The sequence below is a fragment of the Coregonus clupeaformis genome, unplaced genomic scaffold (assembly GCF_020615455.1).
Source record: "Coregonus clupeaformis isolate EN_2021a unplaced genomic scaffold, ASM2061545v1 scaf4074, whole genome shotgun sequence".
In the NCBI taxonomy this organism is placed as follows: Eukaryota; Metazoa; Chordata; class Actinopteri; order Salmoniformes; family Salmonidae; genus Coregonus; species Coregonus clupeaformis.
The window spans coordinates 1-13,094 of NW_025537528.1; the positions used below are offsets into that span (position 1 = coordinate 1).

At 37.0% G+C, this 13,094-nt stretch overlaps 1 protein-coding gene across 1 annotated transcript; it reads right to left on the bottom strand.

Annotated features, from left to right (window-relative positions):
* Positions 1–3,458: 3,458 nt before the first annotated feature.
* LOC121562652 (zinc finger protein 239-like) lies at positions 3,459–12,748 on the bottom strand. The gene is made up of 3 exons (XM_045220505.1): positions 12,741–12,748; positions 12,199–12,254; positions 3,459–5,573 (listed from the first exon to the last, which is right to left on the bottom strand). The coding sequence occupies exons 1-3, from the start codon at positions 12,746–12,748 to the stop codon at positions 4,759–4,761; spliced, it is 879 nt and encodes a 292-aa protein (XP_045076440.1). The 3' UTR covers positions 3,459–4,758.
* Between the last annotated feature and the right edge of the window lie 346 nt (positions 12,749–13,094).

Genomic DNA, 13,094 nt, shown 5'->3' on the forward strand with positions numbered 1-13,094 from the left:
TGGACACTGCTTTAAAGCAGATTTCTGCAGCATTAGTAAAAATGTGATTAATACATGTTGGTGATTTCATTCCTGAGTTGTTTGTAACTACCCTGATAGGTTGAGGAAAACCAAAAGTTCCAAAGGCTGGGCCTAATATAGTGTATAAGAGGTCATACAATAAGTTTTGTAGTTGATTCCTACGTTGATGATGTAAAGAATATTTGCTGGTCTGTGCCGTGTAAGACGCTGCACTTGACACATTTATGACATTTCTTATTCCAGTTACTAATAAGCACACGTTAAGAGAATGACTGTGAAAACGGTTAAATCCTTGTGGATTGAAACATTGTATGGTTGAGGGGGATGAGGCAAAAGGAATAATAATACGTCTGGCAACCGAACGTAAATTAAGAAATCATGTGACTAAAACTAAAAAAGAATAAACTGTACTATGAAACAAAGATAAATGGGTCCCGCTTTAAATGACGTGCAGCTTATAAAGCTTGTAAAAGGTTTCATAAAGCCTTCATAAAAACTACATGAATGAGTCTGGCAACCGATAGGCAAACGTACTGTAAGTTGAGAAATCATGTGACTAAAAATAAATAAAAAAACTATACTATGAAACAAAAATAAATGACATAAAGAATGATAGTAAAAAGCTTTGGAGCACCTTCAATTAAATTTTGGGAAAAAAGGCAAACTAAGGAATGGCAAATAAGTCTGGCTGCACAGCCGATTGGCAAACGTACTGATAATTGAGAAATCATGTGACTAAAACTAAAAAATTATAAACTGTACTATGAAACAAAGATAAATGGGTCGAGCTTTAAATGACGTGCCGCTTATAAAGGTTTCGGAAAGCCTTCATAAAAACTACATGAATGTGTCACAAATCATCTAGAACCGTATGTCATGCTCTATAAAGGGTTCATAAAGGTGGCATAACTGTGTGACATAACCACCGATGTCAAATGTGACATAACTCACTGTGTGAAACATGACATAAAACTGTGCTTTATTAAAGGTGGCGTAAGCACCACTTAATAAAGGCCTTATAAATCATATTAAAATGAGGCTTCACAAAGCATTTATAACCTTGCAATGCTCTACCAAGATGCATGACAACACCAGGGTAGTGGGTTCGATTCCTGGGACCACACACTCTAAAGTGCAGTCATGCACATCAAAAAAACGTTGTTGGGGCCTATTTAAAATCTGTTTTAATTTTTTGCCTAATTCTGTTTTTTACCCAAATTCTGTTTTCTCGGTTTTGTTTTTCCAGGTTTCGGGTTTCCCCCAGTTTTTTTTTTTTTCAGGTTTCTTTCCCAGGTTTTTCACCTTTTCATAGAAAAACAACCAAATTTGATTTTCAGTGTTCACAACAATGCTTAAACCACATCAGGGGACGACTTTTGAGTTCTGGGAAAAATCTAAGATATTTAGATTTTTTGAGTGCAGTTGCCCTTTAATTGAGTGCGCATGCCCTAAACTGTTAGCAGTGTTTCCGTAGCGCAGTAAGCACGTGATGAGTTCGTAAATCATAGGACGGAGCAAAATGAGTAAGTTAACCTTTTATTTATTGTAATTTAAATTAATATGTAGTAGTTAAGTGTTGAGTTGGATTACATAGCTACGTCAATCCTTATTTCAGATAATTTCGGTGACTTCACAGCAATTTCTAGCTAGCTAGCAGGCTAAGCTAAATAAAAAATCCCCCTAGATAAAGCCATGTCTCATAGTCATGTCATAAATGGAGGAGGAATATAACAATACGAATTGAATGGAGTTTCCCTGGCGTTGCATTCCCATCTCCCCATTTAGATTATCTCTGGTGTTGCATTCCCATCTCCCCATTTAGAGTATCTCTGGCGTTGCATTCCCATCTCCCCATTTAGAGTATCTCTGGCGTTGAATTCCCATCTCCCCATTTAGATTATCTCTGGTGTTGCATTCCCATCTCCCCATTTAGAGTATCTCTGGCGTTGCATTCCCATCTCCCCATTTAGAGTATCTCTGGCGTTGCATTCCCATCTCCCCATTTAGAGTATCTCTGGCGTTGCATTCCCATCTCCCCATTTAGAGTATCTCTGGCGTTGCATTCCCATCTCCCCATTTAGAGTATCTCTGGTGTTGCATTCCCATCTCCCCATTTAGAGTATCTCTGGTGTTGCATTCCCATCTCCCCATTTAGAGTATCTCTGGTGTTGCATTCCCATCTCAACATTATTAATAAACCCTGTTATGAATAAACCCTGTTACGATCAACCCTGTTATGAATAAACCCTGTTATGAAAGGTAATGTGCTAAAACTTTTGAGTGGTGCGACCGGTAGAGATGCTTGAGGGAGGACGGTCACGTGTGTTGCGAAGCGGTCCCATTTTCCAGCCAGGTGTGAGGTCTCACTAAAGCTACAAGCTTCACGTGCCTGATCTAAGATCACCTAGATCTAAGCGCATGCGCTTGATTGGAGTTGGATTTTTTTGGTGAAACAGACACCTTTTGGTAATACGATACTGTACCACGCCTGACAATGCATTTCTAGTGTAGTGTCGAGTCAAATGTTGCTAATGATGCTGTCAAACAAAGGAGTCCGCTTATACTGAACTTTGATCACAAGTTTTATTCATATCACAAGATTTCAGCATAAGTTTACAGACGCCTGCAGTGTCTGGAGAACAGTGTCCCAAAATAATATGTCTGTTCTAACGTCTTTTGTCTCCATCCAGTATATATAATCTTCCCCAAAACATGGGTTGCTCCCTTTACTGTCCAATCCCCTGTCTTCCCTGGGGCGTCACCCTAAAAACGGCTCTCTTTGAACCTAAATAAACATCCCCTCAGGTTCCACTTGAAAACATTAACAAAGTCATAATCTTAATACACTACACTAGTCTCCGAAATAGCAACGTTCACAAGGGAGCGATGGCAGAAATTTCAATGTTGTCTTCACATTTTGAGGTAAAAGCATTTGAGGTAAAAGCAAAGAAGAATCACTTGAACCACATCATTCACCACTGTAAGCTAATTTGAAAGAAAACCAACTGCATATTTACATAATAGCTACATGTAATGAAAGGTTTGTTTTGTTCTTACCTCGTTTTGTGCCTGCCAGTAGGCTGTGGGTTATTCTGCTAGCAGCTAGTTGACAGCAAGCAAGCTAGCATTTCAGCTTCCCAAATCTCCTCCCATGTGTAATAATAAGATGGATAAATATTATTCTACTCTCCAGTGGAACCTAAAACATTATGTCAATTTGATATGCTGCTTCAATGTATTCACACCCATATCAACTTAAAGATGCACTATGCAGAAATCGCTCCACCATATCCTGGCTACTAAAATTCTAAAAGTTCAACTCATTTCAGTTTATGTGACAAAACAAGCAGTCATTGTGTAGAGAATGATTGTACCATCTAAACCACTGTGAAATATATTTTCCATAACCCCAAATAGTGTATATTCAGCTGTTTGAAGCTGGTGTACAAAACCAAAAGTAAAAGATGCAAAAATGAAACTGCAAAACGGGAAGCATAGAAATTGCACACATAGAACAATCTACAGCTTCTTAAGACTTGCTTTCAACTGGAATGAAAGAGCTATAATTCACATTTCGGTGTGAATTTGGTCAGGTCGCCCAAAAAGTTACATATTGTAGCTTTAAAAATAGAATGTCATCATATCACAGAGAAAGGGCAAGGAATTAACGATGTGGCACGTCTCAATTTTCAGGAAGTACCTCGAATGCCGGGAACATATTACAAGAAACTGCCTCTTTTGTGAAGAACAAACGACACTGCAACACTGCGCTACGCTCCGAATCTTTAGTCTTCGTGAAGCTTGTAGCAACCTTAAGGCTTTAAACACACCGACTGTGTATTTTTGCGCAAAACAGTATGCAGCATCATCTAGATATGTGTGCAACAAAAGTTCAACATTCACCTTCTGCTACCATTTCTGTCAACCCGTTTACGCATTCAGTTGGACGCATACTTCCGATAAATCCAACATACGCACCACACAGAACGCACTGCAACTGCCTCTCCAACACAATGCTGCAAGGCAAACGCAGCGTTCCATTGGAAATGAATGTACTTCTGGTGTACCAAAACGCAATGACACAGTCGGTGTGTTCAAAGCGTGAGTAAGCAAAGTGAAGTCCTTTACAGTGATGCCTAGTGACTCGGATCTACAGTTGCCCTCAGCTCAATGCTGGGGGTCGCTGTTGTAAGTTTGAGGAGTGAATGTAGCACATCGAGATGTGTGAAACTCACTCCTCAGTCATAAGTGTCCATGTTTGCACCGCTCAATTGCTAGCTTTTGAGTGGCGCGACGGGTAGAGACGATTGAGCGAGGACGGTCACGTGTGTTTGTAATGCAGAGGTCCTGAGTTCGAGCCAGGTATGTGGCTAATCAGGGGAAAGTAGTACTCGCTAAGCAAGCAGCGTGATGTTCTTTACTCGGATAAATTCAAGCTGACAGCCTACTTCATATTCAGTTATTGTTTTGAAATAAAAAACATGGATGTATTTTTTTGGTCCATTTTATACAACTTGATTTTATGTGGCATAAACAAAAGCACAATTTTGCAGTAAGAAATATGAGACGTGTGGTAGAAGTATTTGTGTTGTCTCATGAACTTTAAGTATAATTTCATGTGATATATTCCTTTCCACACTGGAACAGTGGTAAGGTATCTTCACTGTATGTATTACCTCATGGTCTTTTAGGTGACCAAACTGAGTAAATAAATATTATTTCACACTAGGAGCATTGCTAAAGTTTCTCTATGGTGTGGATTCTTTCATGCTTTTTCAATTGCCTTAATGAGGTAAAACTCTTTCCACACAGGGAGCATTGGTAAAGCTTCTCCCCTGTGTGTATTCTCTCATGCCTTTTCAGGTTCCCTAACTTGGTAAAACTCTTTCCGCACTGAGAGCATTGATGAGGCTTCTCACCTGTGTGTATTCTGTTATGCATTTTTATACTCCCTGACTGTGTAAAGCTCTTTCCACACAGGGAGCAGTGGAAAGGTGTATCTCCTGTGTGTGTACGCTCGTGTTTTTTCAGGTAGCTTATCTGTGTAAAACTCTTTCCACACATGGAGCAGTGGTAAGGCTTCTCTCCTGTGTGTATTCTCTTATGTATTTTCAGACTCCCTAACTTGGTAAAAGTCTTTCCGCAGTGAGAGCAGTGATGAGGCTTCTCAGCATTGTGTGTCCTTTCATGCCTTTTCATGTTGCTTAACTCAATAAAAGTCTTTCCACACACGGAGCAGTGGTAAGGCTTCTCTCCTGTGTGTATTCGCGCATGTATTTTTAGGCTCCCTGACTGGGCAAAACTCTTTCCACACATGGAGCAGTGGTAAGGCTTCTCTCCTGTGTGTATTCTCTTATGTATTTTCAGGCTCCCTAACTCGGTAAAAGTCTTTCCACAGTGAGAGCAGTGATGAGGCTTCTTTCCTATGTGTATTCTCGCATGTATTTTTAGTTTCCCTAATTGGGTAAAACTCTTCCCGCAGTCGGAGCAGTGGTGTCGAATTGCTGGTTTGGACGTCTCTGGCTCTGGTTCCTTTGAGTCTGGTCTTTCTCCTGCCGAACACAAACAGAGTGTTTATTTAAACATAGATACCTGAATAAACACTAATTGAAAACACTGTTGAACTTCACTCTTATTATGCAAAGGATTTGTGGCATAGGCAAACATTTCTTGTCAATTATTGTTATTAGAAATGGGCCTGCATCAAAACAATAATGTTGAGGTAAAGACCCCTGCGAACAACACTTAGTTGTGATAAGTTATTTTACTCCTGGAAGTTTAAAGAGATTCTCTGGGACTTTTTTCTGAAAGTAGTGCTCACTAGCCAAAAGGGGTCCCTGAAAATGGTGTACTACGTTATGTGCAGATTAGTGCACCACGTCATCACTCTCTCTCTCTGCTCTGCTGTGGGTGCATGATGACCCTCTTAATAGCGTCACTCATATGGCGAGGGGCTGAAGCTCATTGGTTGAACTTGAATTGCTAGGGGGCTGGCCCACGTGGGGGGAAATGTAGCGGAAATGGCACAGCACAAGTTCCAGAAAAACAGTCGCTTTTAAACTAGGAATTTCGTGGCAAATTGAGGTAAGACATTCATTCTGATCGTAGATTAGGCATGTATGAACTACACATTGACACATCCAGCCCAAAGCGGGAGGTTTAAAAAAATACTTATTAGTCACCAAAGTTCTGGAGCATGTCTTTAAGAAAGTAGTGGCAGTGCCTTGTCATTCTGTCACCAAAAACCCACATATCTTTAAAATATTTTGAGGAGGGAGGATAATGAAAGTTCACATAGTAACAAGTAAAAGTAGACCTACCAATAAGGTATAGTGTTTTTACTGATATGCATTGTGTCTATGAATTATTAAGTGATTAAAAGTCATAATTCTGTTACCAAAAAAATCAAGCCTTTTATTTCCATTTACTGTAACCAGCCCTCTCACCCACTGAGCACTGACAGACACCAGATGTCCATGGTACAGTATAGCAGAGTACACTAGAGCACTGTTTAATTTACTGTATTTTACTGTACTGAACTATACTCTACTGAACTATACTCTACTGAACTCTACTCTACTGAACTCTACTCTACTGAACTCTACTCTACTGAACTCTACTCTACTGAACTCTACTCTACTGAACTCTACTCTACTGAACTATACTGAACTATACTCTACTGAACTATACTATACTGAACTGTACTATACTGAACTATACTATACTGAACTATACTACACTGAACTATACTACACTGAACTCTACTCTACTGAACTCTACTCTACTGAACTCTACTGAACTATACTATACTGAACTCTACTATACTGAACTCTACTATACTGAACTCTACTCTACTGAACTCTACTGAGCTATACTATACTGAACTCTACTATACTGAACTCTACTATACTGAACTCTACTCTACTGAACTCTACTCTACTGAACTCTACTCTACTGAACTCTACTCTACTGAACTCTACTCTACTGAACTATACTGAACTGTACTGAACTATACTGAACTGTACTATACTGAACTATACTATACTGAACTATACTCTACTGAACTCTACTCTACTCTACTGAACTCTACTCTACTGAACTATACTCTACTGAACTATACTATACTGAACTATACTATACTGAACTATACTATACTCTACTGAACTCTACTCTACTGAACTCTACTCTACTGAACTCTACTATACTGAACTCTACTATACTGAACTCTACTGAACTCTACTCTACTGAACTATACTATACTGAACTGTACTATACTGAACTATACTATACTGAACTATACTATACTATACTGAACTCTACTCTACTGAACTATACTATACTGAACTATACTCTACTGAACTATACTCTACTGAACTATACTCTACTGAACTATACTATACTGAACTATACTATACTGAACTCTACTATACTGAACTCTACTATACTGAACTCTACTATACTGAACTGTACTATACTGAACTGTACTATACTGAACTCTACTCTACAGAACTATACTCTACTGAACTATACTGAACTCTACTCTACTGAACTATACTATACTGAACTGTACTATACTGAACTATACTATACTGAACTGTACTATACTGAACCGTACTATACTGAACTGTACTATACTGAACTATACTATACTGAACTATACTATACTAAACTATACTATACTGAACTATATTATACTGAACTATACTGAACTATACTATACTGAACTCTACTCTACTGAACTCTACTCTACTGAACTATAATGAACTCTACTCTACTGAACTCTACTATACTGAACTGTACTATACTGAACTATACTATACTGAACTATACTATACTGAACTGTACTATACTGAACTGTACTATACTGAACTCTACTCTATTGAACTCTACTCTACTGAACTATACTCTACTGAACTCTACTCTACTGAACTCTACTCTACTGAACTCTACTCTACTGAACTCTACTCTACTGAACTCTACTCTACTGAACTATACTATACTGAACTCTACTATACTGAACTCTACTCTACTGAACGATACTATACTGAACTATACTATACTGAACTATACTATACTGAACTATACTATACTATACTGAACTATACTATACTATACTGAACTATACTATCCTGAACTCTACTCTACTGAACTCTACTATACTGAACTATACTCTACTGAACTATACTATACTGAACTATACTATACTGAACTATACTATACTGAACTATACTATACTGAACTCTACTATACTGAACTCTACTCTACTGAACGATACTATACTGAACTATACTATACTGAACTATACTATACTGAACTATACTATACTATACTGAACTATACTATACTATACTGAACTATACTATCCTGAACTCTACTCTACTGAACTCTACTATACTGAACTATACTCTACTGAACTATACTATACTGAACTATACTATACTGAACTATACTATACTGAACTATACTATACTGAACTCTACTCTACTGAACGATACTATACTGAACTATACTATACTGAACTATACTATACTGAACTATACTATACTATACTGAACTATACTATACTATACTGAACTATACTATCCTGAACTCTACTCTACTGAACTCTACTCTACTGAACTATACTATACTGAACTCTACTCTACTGAACTCTACTATACTGAACTCTACTGAACTCTACTATACTGAACTGTACTATACTGAACTGTACTATACTGAACTGTACTATACTGAACTCTACTCTACTGAACTATACTCTACTGAACTATACTGAACTCTACTCTACTGAACTATACTATACTGAACTGTACTATACTGAACTATACTATACTGAACTGTACTATACTGAACCGTACTATACTGAACCGTACTATACTGAACTGTACTATACTGAACTATACTATACTGAACTATACTATACTAAACTATACTATACTGAACTATATTATACTGAACTATACTGAACTATACTATACTGAACTCTACTCTACTGAACTCTACTCTACTGAACTATAATGAACTCTACTCTACTGAACTCTACTATACTGAACTGTACTATACTGAACTATACTATACTGAACTATACTATACTGAACTGTACTATACTGAACTCTACTCTACTGAACTCTACTCTACTGAACTCTACTCTACTGAACTCTACTCTACTGAACTCTACTCTACTGAACTCTACTCTACTGAACTCTACTCTACTGAACTCTACTCTACTGAACTATACTATACTGAACTCTACTATACTGAACTCTACTCTACTGAACGATACTATACTGAACTATACTATACTGAACTATACTATACTGAACTATACTATACTATACTGAACTATACTATACTATACTGAACTATACTATCCTGAACTCTACTCTACTGAACTCTACTATACTGAACTATACTCTACTGAACTATACTATACTGAACTATACTATACTGAACTATACTATACTGAACTATACTATACTGAACTCTACTCTACTGAACGATACTATACTGAACTATACTATACTGAACTATACTATACTATACTGAACTATACTATACTATACTATACTGAACTATACTATCCTGAACTCTACTCTACTGAACTCTACTATACTGAACTATACTATACTGAACTCTACTCTACTGAACTATACTCTACTGAACTCTACTGAACTCTACTCTACTGAACTCTACTCTACTGAACTATACTATACTGAACTCTACTCTACTGAACTATACTGAACTCTACTCTACTGAACTATACTATACTGAACTCTACTCTACTGAACTCTACTGAACTATACTCTACTGAACTATACTATACTGAACTCTACTCTACTGAACTATACTATACTGAACTATACTCTACTGAACTATACTATACTGAACTATACTATACTGAACCGTACTATACTGAACTGTACTATACTGAACTATACTATACTGAACTCTACTCTACTGAACTATACTATACTAAACTCTACTCTACTGAACTATACTATACTGAACTATACTATACTGAACTATACTGAACTATACTATACTGAACTCTACTCTACTGAACTCTACTCTACTGAACTCTACTCTACTGAACTCTACTATACTGAACTATACTATACTGAACTATACTATACTGAACTATACTATACTGAACCATACTCTACTGAACTCTACTGAACTCTACTCTACTGAACTATACTATACTGAACTATACTCTACTGAACTGTACTATACGGAACTCTACTATACGGAACTCTACTATACAGAACTCTACTGAACTCTACTCTACTGAACTCTACTCTACTGAACTATACTCTACTGAACTATACTATACTGAACCGTACTATACTGAAATGTACTATACTGAACTATACTGAACTCTACTCTACTGAACTCTACTCTACTGAACTATACTATACTGAACTATACTATACTGAACTATACTATACTGAACTATACTATACTGAACTCTACTCTACTGAACTCTACTCTACTGAACTCTACTCTACTGAACTATACTCTACTGAACTATACTCTACTGAACTCTACTCTACTGAACTATACTGAACTCTACTCTACTGATCTCTACTCTACTGAACTATACTCTACTGAACTATACTGAACTCTACTCTACTGAACTCTACTATACTGAACTGTACTATACTGAACTGTACTATACTGAACTATACTATACTGAACTATACTGAACTATACTATACTGAACTGTACTATACTGAACTATACTCTACTGAACTCTACTCTACTGAACTCTACTCTACTGAACTCTACTCTACTGAACTATACTCTACTGAACTATACTCTACTGAACTATACTCTACTGAACTATACTGAACTCTACTCTACTGATCTCTACTCTACTGAACTATACTCTACTGAACTATACTGAACTCTACTCTACTGAACTCTACTCTACTGAACTCTACTATACTGAACTCTACTATACTGAACTGTACTATACTGAACTATACTATACTGAACTCTACTATACTGAACTATACTCTACTGAACTATACTCTACTGAACTGTACTATACTGAACTATACTCTACTGAACTCTACTCTACTGAACTCTACTCTACTGAACTATACTCTACTGAACTATACTCTACTGAACTATACTCTACTGAACTATACTGAACTCTACTCTACTGATCTCTACTCTACTGATCTCTACTCTACTGAACTATACTCTACTGAACTATACTGAACTCTACTCTACTGAACTCTACTCTACTGAACTCTACTATACTGAACTCTACTATACTGAACTGTACTATACTGAACTATACTATACTGAACTGTACTATACTGAACTCTACTCTACTGAACTCTACTCTACTGAACTCTACTCTACTGAACTCTACTCTACTGAACTCTACTCTACCGAACTATACTATACTGAACTCTACTCTACTGAACTATACTATACTGAACTATACTGAACTATACTATACTGAACTGTACTATACTGAACTATACTATACTGAACTCTACTCTACTGAACTCTACTATACTGAACTCTACTCTACTGAACTATACTCTACTGAACTATACTCTACTGAACTATACTATACTGAACGGTACTATACTGAACTATACTATACTGAACTCTACTCTACTGAACTCTACTATACTGAACTCTACTCTACTGAACTATACTATACTGAACTCTACTCTACTGAACTATACTCTACTGAACTATACTCTACTGAACTGTACTGTACTGAACTGAACTCTACTGAACTGTAGGTTGGTTATTTATCTGTAAGAGGCTTCAAGAGAATCTGGAAACGAAACCACTTAGTTAATTTAGTTTGTGCCCCTGTTTCTAAGACAGTACTCACTGTAGCTGCTTTTAGCAACGCTGCTGTATTTTCCACTAGCGTTGAAAAAAACAACAACTAAACAGCCCGCAGGAAGCCAGAAGTTAAATCAAATTCAATGTTAACTTACTGTGCCGGTAGGCTGGACTGTTGGTCCTTAAAACGGGAGGAATTTGAGACAAAAGAACTAAAAGAACGTATTATTAAACAGACTTTCCAAACACACTTCATCTCTGCTTTCCTCATGTCAAAATAAAAGTCCCCTACAAGTTATTATTTTTTTGTGCACATTGGCACACGTGCATGACTTTTATTTTGACAAAAGGAGCTATACTCACTGGTGTTAATCAGATCTTGTTCAGTCTCCTCCTCCTCCTCTCCTTCATCTTCCACTCTAGAAGGCGCTTTCTCTTCTTTCACTGTAACATCCTCCTCCTCGTCTTTCAATGTGATAGCCTCCTCTTCCTCCTTTATAGTTTTGAAAGCCTCTTCCTCCTCCTCTTTAACGACAATGTTGAGTCCCAGCGCTTCTTTCTCCGTCCAGTAGACCTCCTCTTCTTTAGCAGGGGAGTATCTTAGTGAGCTCATGGTCGGGGATGTTAGTTAGCATTAGCGCCTAGCTTAGTGCAAGGTTGAGTATCAATCTCAACAAATTGTAAATTACATTTACGTAAAAAGTAAATTACCTTTAAGTTAACTAGTATATACGTAAACAGAATTGTGTTTAAAACACTGAGAATAATATGTCTAAAGCGCTTCAATGTTTCGGTTTTATGTTGGCTAGCAAGCTACCGAAGTGGTTAAATAAACAGCTTTGTTGTTGAAGTGTCCCGTCCACTAGATTATACGTCACGCAAGAAGCATCTCCTGAAATACTCACATCGCCATCTGCTGACTGGAGTCGATAACGCAGTTAAAAGTTGATTATTCTGGCAAACAATTTCATAAAATAACATTTCAAAATTAGCACAATGTTTTGTCTGACTTCTTAGAGCCAATACTTTCCTCTACGCAGACATAGACCTGAATATGAATATGCACATTATCAATAAATACTAGAATAGTAATTGTTAAAACAAGTAACAACACACTTTATAGAGAAAAAATAAGACAGAAAACAATAGGAAAAAAACAAATCAAAATTCAGAGAAATCAAAAACAGAGAGACAGCAAACAATACCAGTCAAAAGTTTGGACACACCTACTCATTCAAGGGTTTTTCTCTATTTTTACC